We start from the raw sequence: 27,005 nt of genomic DNA on the forward strand, positions 1-27,005 counted from the left end.
CAGGTTAAATAACTTGTTATAAACGAGCTCCGCGTTGCGTCACAAGCGAGAAAAGGCAATAAATAGCTCCAAAAAGGCAAAAAAAAAACAATAACAGTTTTCCATTTCCCTGCCCACGTTTTAAATTTTCTGTTAGCACTATGCTAACGCTTCTTTATTTTTTCATATTTGGGGATGGCGTGAAAAAGAGGAAAAAACTTTGAAAGTTTTAAAAAATAAAAAAAGTTGCCACCTTCCCGAATCGAACCGCCGACCTGGAGGTTACTATTCCTACCTCCTCGCAAATCCACAGTGTGCTATTGAACTAGGTACACACTAGCCACCAAAAAAACGAAAAGTTTACAGGTTAAAACTTGTCAATGTATGCAGCAAAAAATCTCAATTGCGCACTATTTTACGCTAGCTAGCTGTCTTGTGCATAAAGTGAATGATACAAAACCACCTTCGATATCAGCTTATTCCTTGGGAACCAATGCTTCTGAAACATGGTTAAAGCTAGAGCACTTTTCCAGTTTGCCTGAGAAGGACTGGAAAATAGCCAAAATTAGTAATGGCTCTTCAAAACATTAAAATACGAAATTAAATTCCTTCTAAACCGTAATCTAGTTACATTAGAGCAGAATGTTTAAAATATGATCTAGATATGCATTAAATCTAAGTGATCTACTCTAGTTAAAACACCGTAACTAAAATTGAGAAGGTTAATACAGTTTTGCATCAGAGTTTGTCACTAAAATTCCGAGCCGATTCTTCTTTATTTCCCCAAAGATAGTTAAAACTCAAGATTACATTACATTACAATGTGTACTGCTGAAAAGTTCAAAGTTTTGAAGACTCTTAGATAAAACATGCCTAACTTTCTTGAATCGTATCGAAAGCTCTTGAATCGTAAGAATTTTTGAAACGTAATAATTTCTCGGGAAAAGAAGACGAGCGCTCAAGAAAACATCAAGTTTTTAAATAGTTCAATCGAAAATATATTTTCTGTGGTAGAGCAGATAGTCAATTAGAAATTGAGGCAGATCCAGGGATCTTATTCTGTCTCGTACCCAGAACACAGAAGGATGATGGCGGCCTTCATTACTAGAATCAGAGTCGTTTGTATCTGCGCTTCTGCTACTTGACTCATTGCCGGTTCCCACCATCTAATATAAAAACAATTGATAACTATGTTCACAGAGATAAACTCAATCTAACCAGGCTAAAGATCGCAACAGTATTTAAAAGTAAAACAAGACTGCTCGTATCAGGGCGAAGCCCTGAATGTTCCGACTGCCTTTTAAGGTTTATTGAGCAGCAGTAATACATAAAAAAAATTAAATGAAATAAAATAAAATGACTTTTTTTCTAAAATTTTAAATTTTTTATGAAAATCATCCCCCCACACGCCATTTAAAGTACAAAAAGAGAGATTTCGTTCCTTGTAACACATCAATTATGGCAAATAAGCTTCTTTCAACCAATTTGGAACGATTTCTAAGACGGATTAAATCTCTGCTTACGCGTTAATAGCTCGAAATATATCGCGCGTTAATTGTCCCAAATTGGTCAAAATGGCCAAAATGGCAACCTTTAAACCCTCATAAATTTACGAAAAATGATCACAGGTGAAATATCTTTTTAAATTTAAACTCAGGACAACAATACCTTTTGAATGATATAAAAAAAACTCCGTCAGAAATGGCTAGTTAAAAAGTCGAAATTTAACTGAAGAAAAAAAAACCCACCCCGAGCACAAATATTCCGTTACTTTCGTATCGAAAGTCGGAACAACAAGACTGCTCGTATCAGGGCGAAACCCTGAATGTTCCGACTGCCTTTTAAGGTTTATGGAGCAGTACTAACATGATAACATTCAATGTAATAAAATTAAATGAAATTTTTTATCTAAAATTTGAAATTTTATATGAAAATCATCCTCCCACACGCCATCTAAAGTACAAAAGGATAAAATTCGCTCCTTGTAACAAATCAATTATGGCAAAAAGGCTTCTTTCAACCAATTTGGAACGATTTCAAAGACGGATTAAATCTCCACTTACGCATTAATAGCGTGAAATCTATCGCGCGTTAATTGTCCCAAATTGGCCAAAATGCACAGGTGAAATATCTTTTCAAATTTAAGCTCAGAACAACAATACTTTTTGAATGTTATAAAAAATTCCGTCAAAAATAGCTAGTTGAAAAGTCGAAATTTGTCTGAAGAAAAAAACCCACCGAGCACAAATATTCCGTTACTTTCTTATTGAAAGTCGGAACAACAAGACTGCTCGCATCAGAGCGAAGCCTTGAAAATTCCGAATGCCTTTTAAGGTCTATGGAGCAGTAATAACATCGAAATTTTGAAAATAATTTTTAAAAAATTTCTAAAAAGTTTGAGATTTTTTGTGAAAATTCCCCCCACTCCATATTCAGTACAAAGTGATAGATTTTGCTCCTATTAACAAGTCAATTATGGCATATAATCTTCCTTGAACAAATTTGGAACGATTTCTAAGACGGATTAAATCTCCGATCACGCGTTAATAGCGCGAAATATATCGCGCGTTAATTGTCCCAAATTGGCCAAAATGACAATCTTTAAACCCCCATAACTTAACCAAAAAAGTTCACAGGTGAAATACTTTTTCAAATTTAAGCTTAGGACAACAATACTTTTGAATGATATTTAAAAAAGCCTTCAAAAATGGCTAGTAAAAAGTCGAAATTTGTCTGAAGAAAAAAGAAACCCACCCCGAGCACAAATATTCCGTCACTTTCATATCGAAAGTCGGAACAAAAATAAATGGTCTCAAAGCTCTTTGAATTTCCAGAAAAGATTATGATTGATATTTTTTCAAAAAATCAACCCAATTTGAGAAAACTGAGCCAAACGGAAAATTTTTTATTCCGCTGGGAGATGATAAAATTATATTCCAATTTCGAAACGAGAAGCCGATCACGTTTTGGTGACCTTTACACTTTTGCTGTTCGAATGGAGTTTGCCTTACTTTTGGCAAAGGGAATGGATAAATTTAGAATATCAACAGTCAAATCGCGAAAAAATCGAATTTCAGCGTGAACTATATTTTTACCTGAAAAAAAAGCACGAAAAAATTAACCACACCTATGAGAGTATTAACTACGTTCATGAATCTCAATAAATTAAAGACTGGTTTATATTATAAATTATATCGGAGAAAATAAATTTTTGCGATCAGCATATACTAGGACTTAGTAAAATGACATCATTAAAAAGTGCACTTCTAAAAACAGAACTTTCACTTTTCTGATACTTACAGACGTGGACAAAGTTCCTGTGGAGGCCGCGCTTCTCTGTCTGCTTCCACTCACCTCCCCACCCCCCTCATCCTCTTCTCCACTCGATTCACTTCCACTGTAACCCTCTTCTTCTCCGTCAAATAGTCCCCCCTCTTCTTCCTCCTCCAGTCTATTTAGACTCCTCCCTGGGTAGTTCAGGATGTCATCGATATCCAGGGCTCTGACGTTGTTCTGCATTTCCAGAAAAAATCGGATGGGAAACGGCAAAGATACTGAGGTTGAAGTGCCAGTTCGAGGATCCGAACTTCCTTCTTCAGGTCTCTGGGTATCAGTGCTTAGACTTGACGTCTGATTGCTTCTTAAATTAATCAAATTAAGTTAACAAAGCCTGTTTCTAGACAACATACACAAAAATATCGATTTTCGAAAGATTTACTTCAAAACAGATCAGAAAACATGAATACAGACTTAGGCTTAATAACCACTGCAAGCTATGATTTGATAACTAGAAAAAATTGACTAAAATCTTGCTAAACTGATCTTTCATGCTACTCGCCGCTGCCACTGAATAACCGTGAAAAAAGAAAAGGGCAAGAGCTACGAGGAATGAACATCACACGAACAGATAGTCAAGATTCTCTTATGACTGAAAACTTTCGATAAAAATAACTCAATAGAATTGGCCCGATAATTAGATTCTTTATTTCACAGGGAAACCCGATTGAAAAAGCGTAATGCACGCAAAGAAACTGGAAAAAAACTTACTTGTTTTGTCAAAAACCTTGAACAGTTGAATTTTGAAGAAAAACAAAGATGGCCTTAAAACTCTTTGAATTTGTAGAACAATTTATGATGGACACTTTTTCGTTAAAATTAACTTTTGGTTAAAATTAACCCAATTTCAGAAAACTGGATCAAGAGATAAAAACTTTTATTTCGCTGGGAAATCTGATGATAAATTTCCATTTTCAAAATTAGAAGTTGATTACGTTTTTCGTGACCTTTACACTTGTAATGTTCGATAGTGCAAATTGCCTCCCTTTTAACAATGGAAATGCACTGAACTTTAAAAAAAAATCACAAGTCAAAAAGCGAAAAATCAAAATTCAATATTTTTTCCTGAAAAAAATCACCAAGACATATGTACGAGTACACACTATGCTCATTACTCTTAAAAGATCATCAGGCTTTTTTGCGTCATTCGCACTTTTCTTATTAAGTAATTTTAATTGAACTAGCGCATGACACGCACCTACGGTGGTTCACATAGATAGCTCTTGTCACATTCAACAATCTATCTATTTTTAAAATCGCGACCTTTAATGAAACCGTAAACTTAAACTGAATCATTCTATAAGTGTTCTCTATTTCATTAATTAAACATCCAATGTATAAAGTCATCTTTTAGGTTATTTTTCACCGAAATGGCCATATCTCCAAAACTACTGAGTTTTATCAGGTTTATGAAACTTCAAATTCAACACAGAGGTGAAGTTGCACTTCGCATGCACAAGCAATACGACCGATAACGCTACTGGGGAAAATTGAATGAGAAAAACCTTGAGTCTACAAAATTTCTAAAGTGACGCAAGCCAATTATGACGCATTAGCAGTACCGGCCAATTTGAAAAAAAAGAGAAATTTACCAACTAACATGCCTCAATTTATAGAGCGGACGCACTTAAACTAGTATACAAAAAAGTTAATGAAAAATATCCGACCCTACCCAGGTTCGAACTTTCTTATTTTGATGTGGGTCTCCTTCCCTACCTCTACGCTACAGATCCATGATACCTAGAAGCTAAAAGGCTATTTGTTATATAATAACTTGTATTAATATCCTTAGCATTGGCTGTAATTAATAGCTGGTATTGATATACCTGAATACTTCCAAAATGAAGACAATTTGTCGCAAAAAGTTCATACTATCACAAGCTTTGCTTGTGTAAAAAAAGGACGCTAAAAGCCAACAGCATACAAACACTCCTTCCACATTTTTTATATTTCAACAATTCTGGCATTAATTCATTTAGAAGCCCGAAAGCACCCCACCAAAGGGTTGAGAATTCCTAGATATGTTAGGTTTTTGCAGATCTGTTATCTAAAAAAAAATTGAAAAAATTTTAAAAAAACGCCATATCTCGAAAACCAAAAAGATTTGAGCAACCATATTTGGAGGTCATAATTGCAACCCCATAGTGTACCCTGAGAGCACCCCATCATAGGGTTGAGAATTCGAAAGTCTGTGAATAACTTTTAAACCTGCGGTTTTAAAGCGTCATTGGCACTTTTCGCACAAGTAATTTGAATCGAATAAAGAATAATTTTGAGCGTAAACAACACAAGCATGAAGCGGAGCTCCGCGACACTGCTGCGAGACAACACAAACACAACACTTCAAGCGAAACGACAGAGCATGAGACGAAGCCACCAAATCGAAAAAAAACGAAAAAAAAACGCCGAACAAAAATTGATACGATACCACATGTACGCTTCAAGGAAACATATTATAAAACACATGCGCCAGCAATAAATAAGCTTTGAAAAACAATTTAATGGTCGGCAACTAAGCTTCAATACTTGAGTAGATCCTAATCGAGCCAAACATAAAACTTTATCATATAAAACAACATGTTGTCATTACTTCTCACACAAAAAAAAAACATTATTTATTTTTTGTTTTTCAAACGACAAAAACGTGGGAGCTAAGTCGATATAACATAAACTGACACTAATTGAAATTTAAAAAGAGTTAGTTCATTTCACAAACTGTAGAACTAGCTTCAATAACAATTGATTCTGTTTGAATCTGAAGGATAAAGATGATTCGGTTTAAAAGATCCAGCTGGGACTCGAACGTTGCACTTTATGACCAAAAGGCATTTGCTTTATCACTAGACCAACTGAGAAGGGCCTGGAAGATATTGACGTTCCACAAAGAGGCGAAGCAGAGCTTCGCATAACTTGCCATACAGAAGAAACTAAGAACATAAGGTCTACCGAAAATTGAACTTTGGTATGTCTCGATAGAAGTTCATTCCAGGCAAACTTGAATATTAAATTAGCAACGAAATAAATTTTACGACGAGAAAACAAAGCCCACACTCTTAGAGCAGCCACAAGATGAGCCCGAAAAAAAATTTGAATTGATTAGGGCAGTTTATCCATAAGGGAAGGACCAACATATGAGCTAATTTGCTCTTCACCGATAACAGCTGTTGTGCCCCTGCTTAAGATAAACATGCAACGTTATGGCTATTTTTCGGGTCTGGGTAGGGTTGCCTTACCTTCGAAAGTCGAGCATGGATCATAGTGGGTTTCGAACAAGGACGTAACCAGTTCATTTCTGCTTGAAAAATGATTTTATTAAAAAAACTAACTTTCATGTCATGAAAATAAGCAGACATGAAAGCCTCAAATGGTCAAAAATTTTCAGTTTCCACAAAAAAACGTTCCCGACTGAAATCTAACTTCCGAAATTTTCCGCCTCAAACAATGGTATTACCACTGCGCCAAATACAGACAACACTCCTAGAACTCATAAAGAAAACCATTTCCAAAAGTTTTTATTAGACATGAATAAGTCAAAAAACAGCAAAAAAGGGGGTTTAACTTCATTGAATTCGAATACTTGCCCAAAACCGAAGTACAATGACTTTATTTTCAATTCAAGTAGAAAACGCCTAAACCTGAGGCCAATTTGGTGCTGCGGCATCTAAGCTAAGAGAAAACAAGCAGACAAACAGGCCGACAAAAATTTAGACACGCGGACAATTTTCCGTTTACAAAAAAAACAGGTCTTGGTCGGACTCAAACCATTGAATTACCTTTGTCTATATGAGAGGGTGCTTTAGCTCTTCTCCACATTCGCGAACTAACGCCTGACTTTTAATTTCATATGAGGCAAAGGTAAAATGATTAAGTGATTCTGTTCAACTAGTTGGACCGACAAAGTCTATATTCTGATTTGAAAACGCTTGCTAATCGCAAGCGCAGATTCAACAATAAAGCAAGTTTAGTTGTTAATAGGAAAAAGTTTTAGTTTCCGAGTACAACAAACTTTCTCGCAAGTGTAATAATAAATCAAGATCACCAATTTCTTACTGATTTGTACAAAAATTTGCTCACGGGAAAAGTCCAGTTCCTGATAACACCTAACTCTTCAATTGAATTAAATCAACCTAAGTCAGCCGCAAGTAACTTAGATTATAGTGCTCAGAGATAGTGAAATATCGCAAGTCCAAGGAAATACTTGACAGTTGAGAAAAATCCAAGCTGTTGCAACTAACCAAAAAAGTAAACGAGCACGCGATAATAAAAAAAAACACTTTTCCAGAGTATAAAATTCTATTATGTAAAAAGTACAGGTCCTAGTCTGTCCTGAACCACAAACCTTTGTCATTCCAACCCTGGACGGTGACTCTGCGCCAAATAAGTAGATCTTAACTTTGTCATAACGTGAATTGGAAAACGATTCACTGATTATGTTTAGCGAAAAAGCTTCAAATTGGGCACGCTTGCAAAGCGCAATCCTAAACTTAAAAATCCAACTTACGATGGTTGCCGCGGTCTTGCAATGAGCACATCTTGTGGCACTGGCTCTAAAGTTGTTGTGTCTCCCAAATAGTTAGTATTTGCACTGTCTTCTTCATCTGAGCTCTCAAGGATCGGAGAATAACCTGCCAACCTCAGTTGCTCTTGCCTTCTTAGTTCTGCCAACTCGCGAACCCTGATTTTCTCTAAATCACTCACCGTTAGTAGTTTTGGATCAGATGTACTACTCTCTACTTTTTCTGTGTTTTTCACGACTGAGACCTTCCCACTTTTAGGTACACTTTTCGATTCCTGAGTGGAAGTTCCAGGATCTGTTAAGGGCCCCAGACATCCTTGCTGAATCTGATCACCGCTACCTGAGGCTTTATTCTCATCAATATTATCTTTTTTCATCCTTTTTGGCTGTTCAAAAAAATTACCACAGCTTGACTCGCCAATACTTTGCGCTTCACTGCTAACCTCAATTTTTCTACAGCTTTGTGCTTCAGACTTATGCACGTGACCATTGGACGAAGTACTTGCATGACAATGGTCCGGGTTTCCCAGATCGTTTTTAATAATTTTCTTTCCGTTATCTTCTAAAACCGAGTTACTGGTTGACTCAATTTGACTGGATTTCTTTTCGATGCTCTCAACGGCAATATCGCTGAATCCTTTCCTCAAAGAGTCATTCGAAGAATCATGGTCATTAATTTCAAGTGGATCATTTGAAGAAGTCACTGACAAATTTTTTGAAATTGCCGTATTTTGCGATTTAGGGACATTCAGACTTTGTTGGTAATTACATTTATTTTCCTGGCCATTTAGCGCGGTTTCATTTCTTACAATGTGAAGAGAATTAGACCTCTCGTTTTCATTTTCAGATTCATTTTCACTATATCCATTAACAATTTCATCAACAATCTGGCTCGCAATGTTATCTGCAATACCACTCGCAATTTCCTCATCAAGAACCCTGTCGCCAGGAGCAGTTTCATTACTAACAGAAAATCCTAGATGGCCTCGAGAATCTAGAGGCGCGTTTTCATCTTCATCATTGGTCGTACTTTCTTCAACATGCTCGTTCGGCTCCTGGCTGCGAGCTGACAAATATGGTTCCACTCTAGGCCGCCTGCGTCTCACCGAGACTCGATTAGGGCGGGACATTCGGCGCTTTTGGATCCGTTCGGCTCTCGTGAGTGGCTTCACTGCTACTCGGGTCGTGTCCGCGGGAAAAAGACCATCTTGAATTGCTTCTCGAATTGCTATTCGACAAAGATCCTTCAAAGTCGGAATGGGCTTCAAGGGTAGCGTGACAGTCTCTTTGCGTAACTCTTCATTGGAGGGCACAATTAGACTAGCAAAAGATACTGGTAGAAGATCTCGAAGGTCTGACGTGAAGTCGTCTTTAACTGTTATCTATCAAAAAATATTTTTTTTTTTCAATTTCGCAGGCCTCGACTTAACAATTAAGAAGATTCGTGTCTTGCGAATTTCTGTCAAATGTGCTGACTCAATTCATTAAATTCTGCAGCAAATGCATGTTTGAATTTCAAAAAAAAGCTTAAGCAATTTCCAAAATTTTAGAACCGGATCCCATACGAGGTGCTTGCTTCCCTCATTTCGAATTTCCTCTATCTTAAGGCAATGCACATTAGAAAAAATGATGCTAGTTGGGATATGTGACTGACCTTGACCAGTTGGTCTCCGCAAGGGAGAACTAGGACTCCACCTGGCTTGACGAGTAGCTTCATGAACTGAATATGTTCAGAGGGCACAGCTGCGCCACAGTAAACTCTGTCATATCTGAAACAAAAGAGAACATAATGATAACGTTCAGTAACTCGGGTAAAATTTGTTCCGACTACCACTTTACGAAGTGGAGTGGGTAGGAAACGCTACCTAGCCTGAATTTTTTAGTACTCAAATTCATGTAGCTTTAATCTGGTATCTTAAGGGTTATTTAGACTAAACGCTGTTTTTCACTTTATTTTTTTCGCCTGAAAAAATTGAAAAAATCAAGCACCTGTAGAAACATTCTGAGGAAAGGCACAATCCGTTTCCCCTGAAGAATTCCGGCAAACCCACATTGAACTTGTCAAAGTGCGGCGCCTCTCTTACGTAGGCGCCTATGCGCTCAGTGGCATATTCGATGCAGTCTTGATGTAACTCCACTCCATGGTTACACCCACGAGGTCCAATTATGTGTCCCACCATCAGATTCAAGTAGCCAGTGCCAGATCCTGGAGCAAAGATAGAATAGAGGCTTCATGAGTCAACAGACTTCTATTCATATTCAATTTAACAATGGTATTTTAAATTAAGAAGCAAACAAAATTTGCAATACTTTTCGCCTTTTTCAATCTAATATACCCTTGTTAAATAGAATATGAATTCAAGCTGGCAAAAATAAAATGAGTCCAAAAATTAGTCGTAATTTGAACTACATTATTATAACTACATTTCCGTTTTCCCAGTAGCAAGAAAAACCGATTTGAAATTTTTGATTTTTCGTCTTAATTGGAGCGCAAAAATCGAGGCTTCATAAAGAAGTAGAGTCGCAATTTACTAGTGAATAGGGCATGGCTTTTTAACAAGCCCTGAAAAAGTTTTTTAGTGCCATCTGACCCAACTTCCAAAAACTCAAGAAATATTTCTACAAAAAAAACTTTTAAAAATTTTATTATATTTTTGTTTTTTAGTCATGCCAATTTCGACTATATCCGAGTAAATAGTCAGATTTTGACTATATCTGACCATATTGTTCAGATTTTTTAATCACACAAAGCACACAAAAAACCAAATTTTTTAGTTTTTGAATATGGTCGGAACATTTTGTATCACTCGGCCCGATCTGATAATTTTTTGGCACCTAATTTTGCATGAGAAAGTGACAAAAACTATGAAAACTAAAACAACAACAAAATTAAAGCTCACAATTTTTCCTGGTGGCAAAAAAACGTATTTTTTTCTTTGCGGTATTGAAAGATTTTAATACTTGAAGATTTTAATTTTAAAACAAATTGCCGATTGTTACACATGTAATACAAAATATTCCAACAGGTTAAATATAAAATCATGTTAAAAAAAATTTATGATATAACAAGGATAGCCGGTTGTTGTGCAAGCAGCACATAATGTTCCGACCATATTCATAAAAAATAGAAAAACTTCAAATTTTTCTTCAAATTAGTGTCGTTTTTTCTCCGTGGTTTGATAAAATGAATGAACAAAAAACTATGAATTAGGCATAATTTCCAGGCAAACAGGACAACAGTTTTTGAAAAAAATCACTAGAAAAATTTAAAAAATCATTTTTCAAAAAAAAATCAAAAATAATCCAAAAAAACCCGAAAATTTTTATTCTCTAAATAGCGTTAATAAAACTCCAAAACCTCTTCATATTCGAGCAAAACTAAATTTGATTATAACTAAGCTGTTGTAAATGGCCTAAACGAAGCATGAATAAGCATGCCAGCTCGTTATACTCGCTCGAAATTGGTCAAAAAATCAAAAAATTAAAACCCGTTTTTGTCGACACTGGAATTTAAGGTCGTTCTAATCACAACTGAAAGGTCTTTAGTAAGATATACCATTCGATCTATTCGCATGATTTTTGTGGCACCTGATTTTGAGTAGAAAACAAAAAAAAAAAAACACCCGAACACAATATTCAAATGGTCGGAACAAGAAGTCTAGTTCCTGATTACAAGGCTATCGCTCTCATTTGGAAACAATAATTTAGTAAATTAGAGTGTATATTTCAATTTTCACTCTAGCACTGCATCCTTTGAGCTTACCGGCAAGTATTTACTTGGTTTTTAAAAATATGGAGAAGAGAATGACCAAATTCTTTGATCAATTTAGACTAACCAAAGGTTATACCTAACATTAAGCCACCAGTTCCGTGAGATATCTTCATTAAACCCTAAAATGGGCGGCCTTAACATCAAGCTGCTATCCGACCACGAAAACTATTTAGAAGGGTCTAGGGAAACACTCTTAGTACTGGAATCTCAAGATACTGTTACAGCAATAACACAGCAAGAAAAAATTTGTACGAAAATCAAAAAATTAAAAACTGATTGAACAAATCGGAAGAAATCAAACCTTATCAACTCCGTATAAGAAATGATAAATACGTAATCGAACTGGCCTCTGAAAAAGGAGCCTCTAAATGGCTCAATGCTTTACCACTAAGCAGATACAACTTCAACCTGAATAAATCAGAATTCAGAGATGGTATTTTCCTAAGATACGGATAGGAACCGACAAAAACCCCAATCACAAGTTTTAACCTACCTATGCCCTACACTGCGCAGAGGGCGGTTACATACGTAAGACACAGCGAAATTAGAGACACATTCGCCAAACCTCATGAACGAGGTTTACCACGACGTCGAGATTGAGCCGAAACTTCAGCCGTTACGAGACAAAAGCTTTGTCAACAATTCAACTACTATTGAAGATGAGGCACGCATTGACATTAGGGCAAACGGATCTGGGGTTCGCCGTTTACCCGCGCTTTCTTTGACATGAAAATTTTCATCCCCAATGCCAAAACATCGCGAAAACTGCATAAAGACGTATACAAATATCACGAAACGCTGAAGAACTCCAAATATCAGTTAAGAATTTCGAATTTCCAAATAAGAGTAGCTTCTGTCCGCTGATTTTCAGATGCACTGGTGGCGCTGCTCCAACAGCCACTCGGAAGATGCAGCGATTAGCCGAAAAACTAAGTGAAAAAAGAAAAGAAAGCTACCAAGAATCGATAAAATACATAAAAACTAAAATAAGCTTCGCGCTCCTCAGGAGCTCTATACTATGTTCAAGGGGGTGCAGATCGTTGCGCAAAGTTCAATATATCGACATCTCTGTAAGTGCTATTGTAGAGGAAGGACGGCTAAGATAAATTAACATTACAACGATGAATTTAATGCTGATTTATGACTTCTGATACAATTATACAGATTGCTGATATATATATGCATTTTTATAACGCTGGTATGGCCCTGTCCAGCTTGCGCACTGACCATAATTAAACAGAAGGACCCCTTTTGTAATTTACCCTTTTATATTAAAAAAAAATAGACTAACCAATATTTAGAAACGACAGACCCGATTTCAAATCCAGTTCCTCCATTACATGTGTGTAAATGCAAGGAGCTGACAGATGCAAATTGCCTTCTCTCCATGCGAGATCTTCATAAGCTGTGATGTTGGGTCGCCTCGACAGACTTCGTGTCTGCTGATTCGTTCCTTGTGATCCTTCAAAATTTTCAGCCAGAAATGTGTCCACAAAATGACCTCGATCGACTGCTCTGAATACTTGTTCCACCTGGTGTGACGTGATGTACTTTTCCTTCACTAAATTGTTCACGAGGTCATCGTTATTCACGCCTGAAGATACTGCACTACCCATCGTTCACCCAAAACTGCCAAAGTTTAAATTGTAGTGAACTTATCAAATAAAAAAAAACCTGAAACGAAGTAAATTTCATTAACACAAGAAATTTTTGCTAAAAAGTAAATTTCAAACGTTTTCGCAACTATGTGCATCGTCAGGATTTTTACAATAAACTACTCTAAATGACGATAAAACATCAATTTACAAATGTTATTTACAATAAATCACATACAATTTGGTTCTAAACCATCATGATAAAAAATTAGCCAATCACAGTTGACCTCTAAATTACTATCAAGATTAAAATACTTTTAACCTCTAAAATTAATTAAACATTTTAAAATTAATTTGTCTGGAAGTTTCTGAGTCATAATTTCGATTTAGACATGTACGTTTTGAATAAAAAACCAAAAATATTTTGGGACTAAATTTTCAGTGTTAACTCCCTGCTCCTAAACTCATCGCGCGTGTTCAAGCCCGGTTTCTCTTTCCTGATGTGTATTGCCTCTAGTGTTAGCAATTTTGTTTGGTTGTTTGACCTATCTATAATTTCCCAACTAAGATCTGCGCTATTTCCCTCAAGTTGGCATTGCTGAAGGTGGAGGCCTACCGGTGAGTCTGCTTTCTTATGTTCCTCAATTCTAGTGGTCAAATGTCGAACAGTTTGTCCGACATAGGTGGAAGTGCATCCACTACATGACAGTTTATAAACCACTCTTGACTTGAGGTCATTAGAAAATGCTGACTTCAGTGATGGTAAACATGATTGTAGTTTTCTTGTGGTGAAAACCACTTGAACGTTCGTTAATTTTCGTAACCTGTTAGCAAAATATTGGCTCTGGTTACCTCTATATTGCACCATCAGCATTGGGGGCTTCTCATCCTTTGGTGATTGAACTGACAAACCCCTGTCACTATCCAGGGGCTTGCCTTTACCCTCGATGATTTTGCACAAGGCGTCTGAAGCCACCTTTGCGGACCAATTTTCAGGGTACTGATTTGTCAGCCATTGCGCCCTATTAGTTTCCATAGCCTTATCAAATTGCTCCCAGCTAGATGTACTCCTAAAAACCCTGTGTACAGTGCCTTGGATAACACTACGCTTATACTGAGTTGGGGCGCAGCTTCTATAGTTCAGTATAGTCCCTGTATCGGTTGGTTTTTGATACCAACTGCAAGTTACACGCCTATCCTGCGATACATTTATGTTCAAATCCAGGAACGGCAAATTCCCCTCCGAATTAGTTTTCTCTAGAGTGAACTGCAAATTTGGATGAAGAGAATTGGCGGCATCGAGAAGACAACTCGGCTCCCCTCTGACTGTTCTAACAATGTCATCCACATACCTGAGGAACAATTTCACCTGGGGAGTATCCTTTTCCTTGTTCTTAGCTCGGCAGCAGCTTTCACAGTACCAGACTATCTCGGTTATTGATGCGTATACGTCATCAGATATTTTTCCGCATTTTAGATGATACCAGTTTCGGCAACTCTCGCATTCAACCCCCTTTGATCTATATGTGACTTTCCTGCTGCAACATGGGCACAAGCCGTTTTTGTCATTAAATTGCTGTACCCCCGTTCCCACCGGTATCTGTTGTCGTAGAGCATATTCGTATTCTTTCAGCCATAAGTTTGCCAGAATTACAGCGAGGGACGCGCCCATTGCTAAACCATCAACTTGTACATACCATGAATCATTACACTTGAAATATACTTTGCTGACCGCCATATTCAAAAGCCTTTTCATGGTTGCTCTTTGAATTTCAGGAGGAGACTCCTGGCTGTACAGCTTCTGTAAAGCAATTTCAATTGCCTCCTTCAGGGGAACGTTGGTGTACAAACTTTTCACATCAAGAGATATTATGGTTTCATCCGGATCTAGAGCAATGTTTTCTATTTTTTCTCCAGCCTCTTTAGTATTGGTTTCTATATTTGCTCCATCGATGTTGTCAAAAAACTTTGCCAGCATTTTGTTAAGATTCTCATACGAGCTGCCGGGAAGTGACAGTACAGGTCGTAGGGGTGTCTCATCCTTGTGTACCTTAGCTAAACCGTACAAACGGGCGGGTTGCCCCCCTGTTGATCTCATCTTAGAATATAACTGATCACTTATCTCGTCTCTTTTGTTCATGGCTAGTAATTCTTTGTTAAGTTCTTTCTCAATTTTCAGTATCACCTCATCAGTGGTTGCATCTTTTTTCACAAACTGAGCAGATTGCAACAAGGATTCCAGCTTTGATTCATATGTTTGTTTCCTCATTATGCAAAAACCAACCCCCTTATCAAAAGGCACAGCCAGCAACCCATTATCTTTGAGATATTTCCTCGTTTTTTCAACGGCTTTGTCTCTTGGGATTTGCCGTACGTTTTTTGCATATGCCTTTGCCGCGGCATGCAAATGTGAAAGAAGCAATTTTGAACAAAACGGCGAAGCGGAGCTTCGCATCACCTGCGACAAAACGCAAGCGCAGAATTGCAAGCTGGCAATTATTAACAACACGAAAAAAAAATTCGGGAAAAAATAAAGTTATGTCGGAAAAAGTCATAAACACAACCACCATTTTACAATAACCTAATAGAATTCATCTAGCGGCCACAAGCAGACAAAAGTGAGCCGAAAATTTAGCCGATCAGAAAATGTCATGAAAAATTCGACATTTATCCTTTTCGTAACATTCGCCAACATTCGCCCGACGTACATACATATCGACGGAAAATAAAGCTACGTTCTAAACCGACTGGCTAGCGTCTAAACACATCTCTACATGCTTTTCACTGTCTCTGCCAAAGCCAGTTCTTATGGTGGTCTTTCTATTATCGGGTCGACAAAAAAAACGTTACTGTTTCCGGCTTCGATCAGAACGCTCTAATTAACTTAATTATAAGCAAAAATAGTGAGCTCATGGCTGGTTCTCAGTATCCCCAGACCACTAGGTCACTCCTAAAAACAGGGCTACTACTTATTAATATATTACTATTGTTTTTGTTCAGTAGATAAAAAAATCATCATCTCCATTGAAGATGGATTAACCCATTACCTTAACTATTAGCTTCTCATGATCTAAAAATGAATTTAGATGTTAATTGAATTTAACTCAGGGCACCTCCAGGAAGCTAAAAGTTTATAAAATACAGATTTTGTCTCCCTCCCGAGAACCCTCCGGACTCTGGAATCCGCGGAAATAACGTCCTTATTTCTTTCAGGAAGGCTGGACACGCCGTCCCAACACCCTTCCTTGTTCTCGGGATTCGCGTTGTAACGAATGTAGCGACCCAATCGTTACAACTCGGAATGGTCCTCGTAAAGTTTTCGTCAATCTCGATCACAATTTCCGTTCACTGCTTTTCTTCACAAGTTCTGTTTTTTTTTCTGTTGTAACATTCGCCCGGAAGATACATATCGACGGAAAATAAAGCTAGGTTCTAAGACGACTGGCCAACGTCTAAACAGAGCTCTACATGCGTTTCACCGTCTCTACCAAGCCAGTTCTTTTGGTAGTCTTTTCAACATCGGATCGACAAAAACGTTACTGTTCTCCGGCTTCGACCAGAACGCTCAAATTAACTTAATTACATGCAGAAATATTGAGCTCATGCCTGGGTCTCAGTATCCCCAGACCACGAGGTCACTCCTAAAAACAGGGCTACTACTTTTTATTATAATACTATTGTTTTGGTTCAGTAGATAAAAACCATCATCTCCATCGAAGATGGATCAACCCTTCCCCCCAACTCCTAGCTTCTCATCCTTGCAAAATGAATTCAGATGTTAATTAAATTCAACTCAGGGCATAGTAGGGAAGCTAAAAGTTTATGTAAAACAGTTTCAGTTTCAGTCCAAATCCCGAGGCCCCTCCGGATTCTTGAATCCGGCGAAATAAGACTCTTATTCTCCTTCCGGAAGGCCGCCTCACACCCATCACCGTTAACCGCAACGGCCTTGCAACTATTGTAGCGGCACAATAGTTGCAACTCGGAGCGGTCTCTGCTACTTCTGTTTTTCTCTGATTCCGATTCTCAGTTTTTTCGTTGTTGTCGTTGTCGCAACTATTGTTGTTGTGTTTCTATTTCGGTTTTTCTCCAAAATGGCCCTTTTTGACGTTTCTTAGAATTATTACGTCATCAATTTGAGTTTTTAAATTTTAGGAATTTCCGAATCTTTCAGCCTTCACGATTTGTAACACTCGTCCGAATAACACTCTTATTCCTTCAAAACCGCCAATTCGGAGGGTTCGCTGCTAAAAACTCGAAACTGCTGCATCTGCATTTTTGTCCATTCTGGTCGAATGTCACATACTCCCCGGACAGCCTGGTCAATGTCCCCATTGAGTCTCGCAATGTTCGTAAAATTGGTACAGTGTCATCGAACAGAATTTACAAAATGCACGAAATAACTTTTATCCACGTCATATCGACTCACTGCGGAATATAAATGGCATCATACTACATCGCTATAGCCCTCTAAATTTTTCACTAATCTGCACTCTGAGGATATGACTTAAGTTAAAACATTTTTTCTGACTTCCAACGTCATTGCCCTGAATTAAAACTTTTTCTCCTAGGTTTTAAAAGGTGTTAGTTTGCAGGACAGTCCTGCCAAGCAACAAGCTAAAATTATTCTACTATGCTTCTTCCCTTCGGAAATTTAGGTTGTTATTGTCCTGAATATTAAAATTAAGGAATTCTGTGGTTAGAAAGAACAATGAAATAATCTCCCTCTTCGAGAGATTACCCAAGCCTTTCATGTCACCACAAAGTGATCAGTTCTCCTAGTTGATTAAAAACAGTCATGCAGGCTGGAATATTTGAATATACTCTTTACTCAAGCCCTTCTAAATAAATAGTAAGTGTCTCTAAAGCCACTAACTAAAATCTAAATGCAAATTTATAAAGGCAACAAATTCTTTAATGTTCAAAACTCAACTAAATGTTTCAGTTTTCAATTACAACTTGGTTGCTTTGTTTCTCACTTGAGTTTTCATCACACACATAAAACAATTCTGAGTTTTAACTTCTTCTCTTTTGTCACTTCTTTATTCTCTTCTTTTTTCGTCGTTTAGAAGTTCTAAAACTTCTAAATTCTTCTAATTTCGTCTCTTTTTGCATCTTGTTTTTCGGCCATTTGTCAATGCTCCATCTCCTCCTCCTGTGACATTGACTCTGCACTTTCCGTTTCTGTGTCTTGCAACACATCGTTAGCTATTATAACGCTGTTGGAAGCAGTCCTCCAACACTTCTGCTCTTCTACCCTCTGTTTACAACAAGGTAGGGGATCCACGTTAGATTCTCTGTTCCGGCAGAAGCTGTTTCTCTCCAAAACTTCCTTCAACATCTCTTCTTTTTCTTTTCCACTACGTTCACTTGTCCTGGAAATTCTCTTCACCGCGGTGGTCACTGCATTCCGATGAGTCACGAAAGCTCGCTTGAAAGCTCCTGCTCCAATGTCCAGCTGATACCCACTGTACACTCTGCCGTGCTTCGACATATGCTTTTTTGCATACTCGTACAATCATGCAGTCATGTTGGCTCTAAACCATGGCATCAGTCGTCTCCTTGCCTATATCGTTTTTACTTCTATCGGAATGTTCAGAATCTTGCACATTGTTTCAAAAAGATCTAAATTTTTTAGACAATCCAATTTCTGCAGTTGTTCCCTCGTTGGTGCCTCCTGTCTATTGTTCTCCCTCACATGAGCTTCCAGCCATCGTATCGCCCTCATTGTTATGGGCCGTGATGAGTCTGGTAAACCCATGGAGAGCAGCTCTTCAGAGTCCCAGATCAACACCAGATTACTACGCTCGGGATACCACCATGTTTGTAGCAAGCAATGGCAGTGAAACTCATCATGTGTCAACATGATGCTCCTCCAATTACGTTTTCACGAAGCTTCCAGTAATGGTTCCACTTCCATCATTACTCGGTGGACTTCATCATTCTCGTCTACTGTATTGTAATCTGTAACGGTTGATCCTCTCTGTTTCTGTCTCTCAAAATCACTGAAGTTCCCACTCACGTATCCCATGAACTTCTTTCCCAGTATTGATTCCAACTACTCCTTTGTTCTCTCTGGAACTGCTGAGAACATCTTACACAGTAACTCATAAGATTTTTCTGACATTCTCGCTAGTCTCACACACTTTGGCACTGAGAAGGCTTGATCCACGATCGTTCTCGTACTCTTTACATCCACAGCTACAAAATGCACCGGGTATCTGCTCTTGCACATTGGAGCTAATGTCGATCCCACCAAATATCGTGCCCCTGATGGTCTAGGATAAGTTTCACTGTGTCGGATGTTCATTTCCGTCTCGATCGCTTCCCTCCATTTTCCTATGTACTTTTGCTCAGTTTGTAACACCCCTGGGAACACTTCCACACTAATAGCTGTGACCACCTCATGTTTCTGTTCTAGGTTCAATAGTGACTCTAAAGAACCAAACATGCTGTAGAATCCTAGTGCAGTCACTAGACTCACTTCGGTTTCTCAATGGCAATCTGCGATCAGTTCCGTTTCTGTCCTTGTTTTCATCATGAGCTTCCCAAACAATATCGTCAACTGCTTGTGTTGTCTCTCTAGGGTTTTCACGCAATCCAGACTTCCACAAACGTGACCTTCCAGTCCACAGACTTCTGCCAGACAGCTACCAGATATGCTCCTAGAGGCTGTTGTCATCACATTATATATGATGTTAAGGTCACACAGGTTACAGTCTGCATTTAGTTCCCTCTGCACGTCTTGTGTCGCTCGTAGTATCGAGTCAGCATTGGGACTAGGACACCATGATGGTCTCATCAGTTCCCACACTAGCATCAAGCTCGTTCTCAGTAATTCATCTGAGAATCGCAACCCAAACTCCACTCGTTTGTCGGATTTTGGCACGGAAGGAGCAGTCACCTTTTCTTCCAGGACTAGTCACAACTTGGTTTGCGGATTAGTAGCGCTTTTAATCGCTTTAATCGACGTCCAGAACTTTAGCAACACTGCTTGCTCGTAATCAAAGAAGCAATCGCGTATGTCTTCACTCAGAAAAAAAATGTACGCTATCCCTAAGACTCCAGATATATAACTGTACGGTTTCTTCCTGATCAGTCCACAGTATTCGCTGGACTTTGGCAGTGCTCCCATAGACTCATTTGTGAGCCTCATCTCCTTGCTAGAGAATCTCCTTATCTCGTCAATCTTCGTCATCGGTTCCAGCTCCACAGGTTCTTTCATGTTCACCCTCATCGGTTTGCTCTGATGCATATCCAGCAGTGCTAGCAAGAATAAGGCTTTTGCTCGTTCATCGCCCTCCCTCAGCATCTTGACACGGGTGTTCAATGCTGGCACTGAAATCTGCTCTATCAGGAATCGAATGAAACAGAGAGCGTCTCTCCGCTTCGCGCACGCTACTGCCATTCCCTCCTGGATTATCAGATCCCTCAGGTTCGTCATCAGGAATACATTTTCTTCTTTTGACCTTTTCTTTTCTTCTGAGTCATATTCCCCGCGAGTTAATCCCATCATGCACCAGGCGAAGCTTAGTTGTAATTCGGTTCTCACGTAAGGTACTGCCATGAGAGCGTGTATTTTCGGCGTAGTCCTCATTTCCTCTTCAAAGTACCTCAACACCACTGCTTTCCATGGAAGGCTCACTAATTGCTCAATCGTTTCCGCCTGCATCTCAGACGACGCTAGAGTCCCGTACGCCTTCTGCTTGAAGATGGTGCCTTGCAACATCGTTTCCAGATAACCTTCCATGTCACTCTTGTCTTCCAGAGCCATCACATACCCTCTAGCCGAGTTTCGGTATTCCAACATCTCCATGTATCCACCGGCGGGTTCATCTATTGACAGAGTCTCCGTCACTGTCAGTCTGTTATAATCCACTGGTACTAGTTGTCCTGCGACACTTCCCTTTGCGTGGTTCATGCGAGACTTTAAAGTCTTTCACGGTACTTTCTCCACATTGACTGAGTATCTCCATTTCCAAAGGTGGCTCCAGTCAGAGTGCGGTCACTCCTTTTGGATTTGTAACCTGTTGACTTTATCCCTGCTATGAGAATGGGTGGCACCATCGCTACATCAGTTAACATTCTGTCCGTGCCAGGCAATTGATAATCACCTTGTGCCAAACCCATGACCTCTTCGACTCGTTTACTTTCCGCTGAATTGACAGCTCTTATCGATATCTCCGAATCCACCTTCGTCTTTCCTGCCCTCCTCGGCATCACTTTACTGCCTAATTTCATCTTCTTCTCGTTGATCTTATCGATCACCAGTTTCAATCGAATCGTTCCTTTCCTGGTCCTTGACAGATACACCACTTCTCCTTCTGCGGTGTCATCTTGATGGGAGAGTTCGCCTCACTTTCGTCAGTGGCTAAGTCAATCAACAACTCACTCAATCTCCCTTCACACTCATCAAGTTTGTCGAGGACTTCCCGCATCAATGGTCGGTTGAGACCCACTTTCAAAATGGACTGGGTCCCGTAGCTCTGAACTACTGTCCAGACTTCTTCCATGAACGCCACTCTGTCCAATTTACATACCGCCCTCTTCTCATGGTCTCGGTGGTGCACTTCCCACTCTTCTTCGGGCAACGTTCCCAAGAAAGCTAATCTGACAGCGCCTTCTATTCTTCTTCTCCTTGGTGATTCCATGAGGAGTCTTTGTTCGTTATTTTTTGAATTGCCCGGAGAGCTGCTCTCCGGCAAATTCCGTTTCATTTCCGTTAAAGCCGACAGAGGTTTCAGTGTCGAAGTGCCTTCGTCTGTTGGCTCAGCCACTTCCAATGTATCCGCATTATTCTCAAAGTCACTGAGGAAATTGAAATCCAGGCTGGATACTCCTCCTGTCGATGCCTTGTCGTCTTCCCTATCTGCTTGATCGTTACCTTGTTGCATGGGTTCCTCCGTTCGACGGCTTCCTCCGTGCCCATCATCTCCTTCTGATCCATCTTTTTTTGAGCTTGAGGATCCTTGCTTTTCACTCTCGGCCCATTCCGGAAATTTTGGTATGATCAGTATGCCAGCCGATTCATCTTCCTCCTCTCCATGGACCACATTGATCTCCTCACAGCCGAAGGGTGCCAGGAAGGTTCTCGTTTGCAGCGTTCCTCCTACCGTCAACTCCGGTTTCACACTAGTCAGGATCAAGGAGGCCTCAGGCCCTGCCTCTCATCTTCATAGGCGCTAAGTCTAAGCTCGCCCATTCCTTTTCAAATCCTCCAGGCTTGGGAGTCGCGGCGTTGCTTATTCGCCTTCTCGTTACTTGATCCGTGTAGGCAAATTGTGTGTATTGCAACACGGCGGCATTCCTCCCAACAAAGTATGGATTCATCGTTCCCACAATTTTCTCTATCCTCCTTTCATTGGTTTCAAATGCTCTCAGTCTAGGAGTTTGTACTACGGAGACTGCTCCGAGCAACATCCTTCTTATCAGAGGGAACTCAGGGATTTCTTCTGGCAGCTTCTCGTAATCACCCCCAATCTTTCGTCTCTTCTCTCACCTTGTGATATGCTGCAGTGAGACGAGGAATTCTGGTCATTTAACCATTCGTCTTATCATAGGGTCTTAGATTCCAGAGCTTCAGAAACACCTCGATGTGCCCTCTCTCTACTTCTCCCATGCGATCACGGAAGATATCTGATATCTTCGCAAACAAAAGATCTTCGCTCATGAGCTCCCGCAACACGTGCTGCTCACACAAGTTCAGCGCACTACCGTCCACTGCTGATATGAGGTTCAGGTGCAGCACCGGCCTCCTGTATGCTTCCACCTTGACATCAGGGCACGTAAACGTGACTGCTGGCCCATAAATCACTGTCACAAACTCTGTGGCTCCCCTGATCAACGCTAAGGGATCGGTCCTCATAGCCAAGCTTAGTTCAGTTAGTAGGGGCATGCCCCCAACATGTCGTCTCACGTCTTCCTCCCTCTCAATCGTTTCATCCTCTCCCGTTCCAAAGCGATTTTGCTGCAAGAGATACTGGATGGGAGTGTGTCTCAGATCTCTTATCTTATTCCACGAATCTGTGACTTTCTTCACATCAAATTTCTTCACATCCCCTATCATCTGTTCCGGGTAATGTGTCAGTTTCATTAGTCCTCCCAAGTTTCCATGGGTAATCGCAATCAATGTTAGAACCCCATCTATCCGCAAGTCCTGGATTCCTTCGGTGAGTAGCATCACCGGTCCCTTCACGAAGCTCTCTGCTCCAAACGTCACGAACAAGGCTAGTAGTTCAACGATTGATACTTCCACTACTGCTTGGAGGAATTCTTTTATCAAGTATCGAGAGAGTTTTGGATAGACTTTTGCCAAGAAGGACGCGGTCATCTTGTGATCATCACGGGGCCTTGCTCAAAAGCATCCGCCCCAATGCCGCTACTCGAGGATTCAGGTGTAGCCACTGGTTGGCTTCCGGCTTGGTTCTCAAAACTATTGCCTCCAAGTGAGCACTAGTCTCCTGGGAATTTTTCCTTTTCTCTCTTTCTCTTGCTGCTTCCATCCCTCGGAACCATAAGTCGTTCGACATCGCTATGATCACTCGATGGTCAACGCCTATTCACGGTTTCAGTTTAAGTTGTCGACTGAAGTTGGACAGTTCCAACCCCAGCACCTCGTCCAGTACCAGCATGTGTAGCGCATGGTCCTTGAATCCTCTCAATGCGTTTGAGATATCCGACCACACCGCAGGTAGCTCAGCCCTGAGTGGCCTCAGGTTCTCCATCTCTATCATGCAATTTGGGGCCGATATGATTACATCATATTTCCCTTCCGAAAGCAAGGCCACGATCGCATAAATGAATTTCAGTCCATCCGGGAGATGTGCATACCCGGGAGATAGCGCCAACACTACTCTCGGTGTCGTCTTGGTGAAGGACTCCTCCTTCGTCGCATCCACCACTTCACCCATTGACTCGAGGATGTCCTTTATTGCTGGCCATACGGCATTTTCTGCCGTTGTAGGCTCTCTGAGTCTGCTCAGGAAACCTCTACTGTGTAGATGGTCGTTGATGCCAGCGAACACGATCGTGGTTGGAATCATCTCCGTCTGTCTTTGTACTCCGATAGCCATTGACACGGATTGCAGTAGGTCCAGATCGACCACTGCCAACATAATGACGTCCGGCCAAAACAGGGACTTGGAAGTGTGAACGAACTCTGAATTCGCTACTATCATAATCTTGGCCTTCCTCATTTCTGCTTTGTCGTACGCGGCGAAGATGGTCTCATCTTTCTTTATCGCTTTCAGTTCGCCGTATCTTTGGGCATCACCTTCCTGATTCACTTGCTTCGGGTACACTCTTTCTTTCACATGACCTGGGGTGAGCTCAACTGCCTGAACATCTTCACATGTTGTCCAATCGGCGCCCTCGTTACCAGAAATCTTCCAGGTCTCTCTTCTCAATTCCCTTCGTCGTGATTTAGTTTCACGTCTTGTAACGGTCGGGCGTTCACTGGTCCCATTGTGTTATTAGAGGGCAATGCCTCTAGGTCAGCAAACCTCAAGGCAGTTGTAGAGCTGAAGTTTATGCCAGCCGCTATCAACCAGTTCACTCCTGTTATCGAGTACAATCCGCTGACTGATAACCTTGCTCCGTTCAGCATCCTCATGGAATCCGCTGCAAAGCTCACCGCCTGAAGGTTCAGTTTCATCAGGTCATCTTTATATATGTGCCATGGAGAAGGTATTGGCCTCGACCACATTAGAGAGCGCCTGTTAAGGCGTCTTTCCTCTCGACTGGTCCTTGTCGTCTCCGACCTTGTGTCCGATCTAGAGGTGCTGGCTGTCTCTTCCCTCGGGTTGACAGGCCCTATTTTTCTCCTAGGGTTAATGGTCCTCCTCATTGGCGCCTCTACCAGCCAATCTTGAACGTCTGTTCTTTGACCTGGTTCGCTACAGCTCTACTGTCTATAGTTCGTCACGGCCGGGACCGTCCCCAAGCGTGTTTCTAGGCTAGGAGGCACAAAGGTGGTAATCAAAGGTTCGTTCAATGCTCCCTCCTCCTTTAGCACTCCTGTGTCAAAGAGTTCCACTTCCAACTCATCCAATCGCTCTTGGAAGACTCTGTTCAACCAAGCCTTTCCTTCTATGTTATCGAAGTGGATGCCGTCCGTAGTCAGCCTGGCCTGATCCATAGCTCTCAACTCATGTTCAATGTCCATGAGGATCATCCTTCCGGCATTCCGACTTGCGAGATTCCTTAGGATGTTATTCCATCTGACTACTCCTTCGTTGTGCCTGCTCCCTGTTGCAGTTAAACCCCTTGCATTCATCGGTACAGTGCAAACGGTCAGTACCGCGCAGTTGAACTTCTGCCAGAGGGTAGTAAACAAGCACACCCTCATTGATTCCAATAGTGCTTCCTCCTCATCCGAGCTTCTTGAGATGTTATTTGTCCCAACTAGGATCATTACATTAGGGATCCTCCCTGGGTTCATCAATTCCACCATCCGAAATAACTGGGTTATGGTCGCGCCTCCGAAGGCCATCACCGTGGTGACCCAAGAGGTTCTCAAGTTCGATAGTACTCTGACTAAGCTATCTCCCAGTATCAGATGTGATGTCCCTAGCGGTGGTTGTTGCAGTTTCACTGCCGGGTTCCAGGTCGCTCGATTGAAGCAAGCTCTCGGATCCGCCTCCGGACCTCCCGTGAAGTTATATTTCAACTGATTTTTTTTCCGTACATCTATTACAGGTGACACTTTCTTCACCGGCATCTTTCGTATTTTCCTCTCTGGGACATTAGAGTTCCCCAATGGTGGCGTTGTGTCGCTAACTCCCTGTCTGATCACGTTTTGGGAGAGTCGTACTCTGCCCGTATCGTCGATCGTTCCATAGGGTGCAGTCACCCCGGAAACTGGCGCATTCTTGTTGGCGACTAGTCGTCCAGCTGTCTCTATCAGCTTCCTCACCGTTTGTTCCACGACTGGGTCACCCAAGGTGTCACTCGGGTCCGGGATCGTCACTCGACCTGTTGTTGTCGGGGGTCTCGTTTCCGTTGTCTGACTCATCTCTCGAGGCGTCAAGAGCTCCATCGGGGACTGCCCACGAGGAATACTTCTCGCAGGTATCGCTTTTTCCACGGCTGTAGTCAATGCCGCCCGTTACGATCATTCCTTGTAGTCCCGCCTCAAGCGCTCAATTTCTTCACTCTGATTTTTGTTGCAGTCTTCAAACAATCTCTTCCACATGTCTCTGTCTTCCCCCATAATGAGCATGGTCTTAGTCACTTCATCCAGCTCCTTCCTGGTCCTTTCCAGCTCATCCTTCATCCCATCCAGCATGGTTTGATTCGTTTGAACCTTTTGTTCTACTTTCGCCCTCTTTGGTGGCACAGCTGCTCTCAGTGGTGAACTAGACGAGGCAGCCTCGCTGTTCATCTCCTGATGCATTCTCCTCAGCCCAGGCTTGGGCTTCGAGGGCAAAGGCATTTCACCTGGTTGATAAGTCCTAGAACTTCCCAATCCAGGCTCATTCGCCAAGTCACTCCCTGAGAGAGCCCCGTTTCTCCACCTCATCACTCTCATGTTCGGGCGGTCTAGTACTCCCCTCTCTCCGTATGCTGCCATCAATCGCACTTCCGTGGGGCGGTCCCCACGGTTGTCATGCCCCAAGATGTTTATCAGGGTGGTCAGCAACATGACTACTCTGGGTCCTCCAGAGCGAAGTCTCGATCCATTAGCCGACGATAGATCGCATCTATCATCGGTCCTAAATATGCCTCTGCCAGGTCCATCAATTCATCCAAGATGAAGTTGTCCATTATCTTCTCAGGTTTGATTTGATTAGATTCTATGATTTGACTC

The 27,005-nt window shown here is 40.8% G+C and overlaps 1 protein-coding gene across 1 annotated transcript in view; it reads right to left on the reverse strand.

Annotated features, from left to right (window-relative positions):
- Positions 1-566: 566 nt before the first annotated feature.
- The window catches only part of LOC134841434 (uncharacterized), a 325,189-nt gene continuing 298,750 nt past the window's right edge, over positions 567-27,005 (reverse strand). The window contains exons 2-7 of the mRNA XM_063857420.1: positions 12,895-13,277; positions 9,821-10,037; positions 9,486-9,600; positions 7,817-9,213; positions 3,280-3,619; positions 567-1,145 (exon numbers count right to left, since the gene is read on the reverse strand). Coding sequence (XP_063713490.1) covers positions 966-1,145; positions 3,280-3,619; positions 7,817-9,213; positions 9,486-9,600; positions 9,821-10,037; positions 12,895-13,219 — 2,574 coding nt within the window. The 5' untranslated portion in view covers positions 13,220-13,277 and the 3' untranslated portion in view covers positions 567-965. The remainder of the gene's footprint in view (positions 1,146-3,279; positions 3,620-7,816; positions 9,214-9,485; positions 9,601-9,820; positions 10,038-12,894; positions 13,278-27,005) is intronic.

Source organism: Symsagittifera roscoffensis, chromosome 3 (genome assembly GCF_963678635.1).
Source record: "Symsagittifera roscoffensis chromosome 3, txSymRosc1.1, whole genome shotgun sequence".
NCBI lineage: Eukaryota > Metazoa > Xenacoelomorpha > Acoela > Convolutidae > Symsagittifera > Symsagittifera roscoffensis.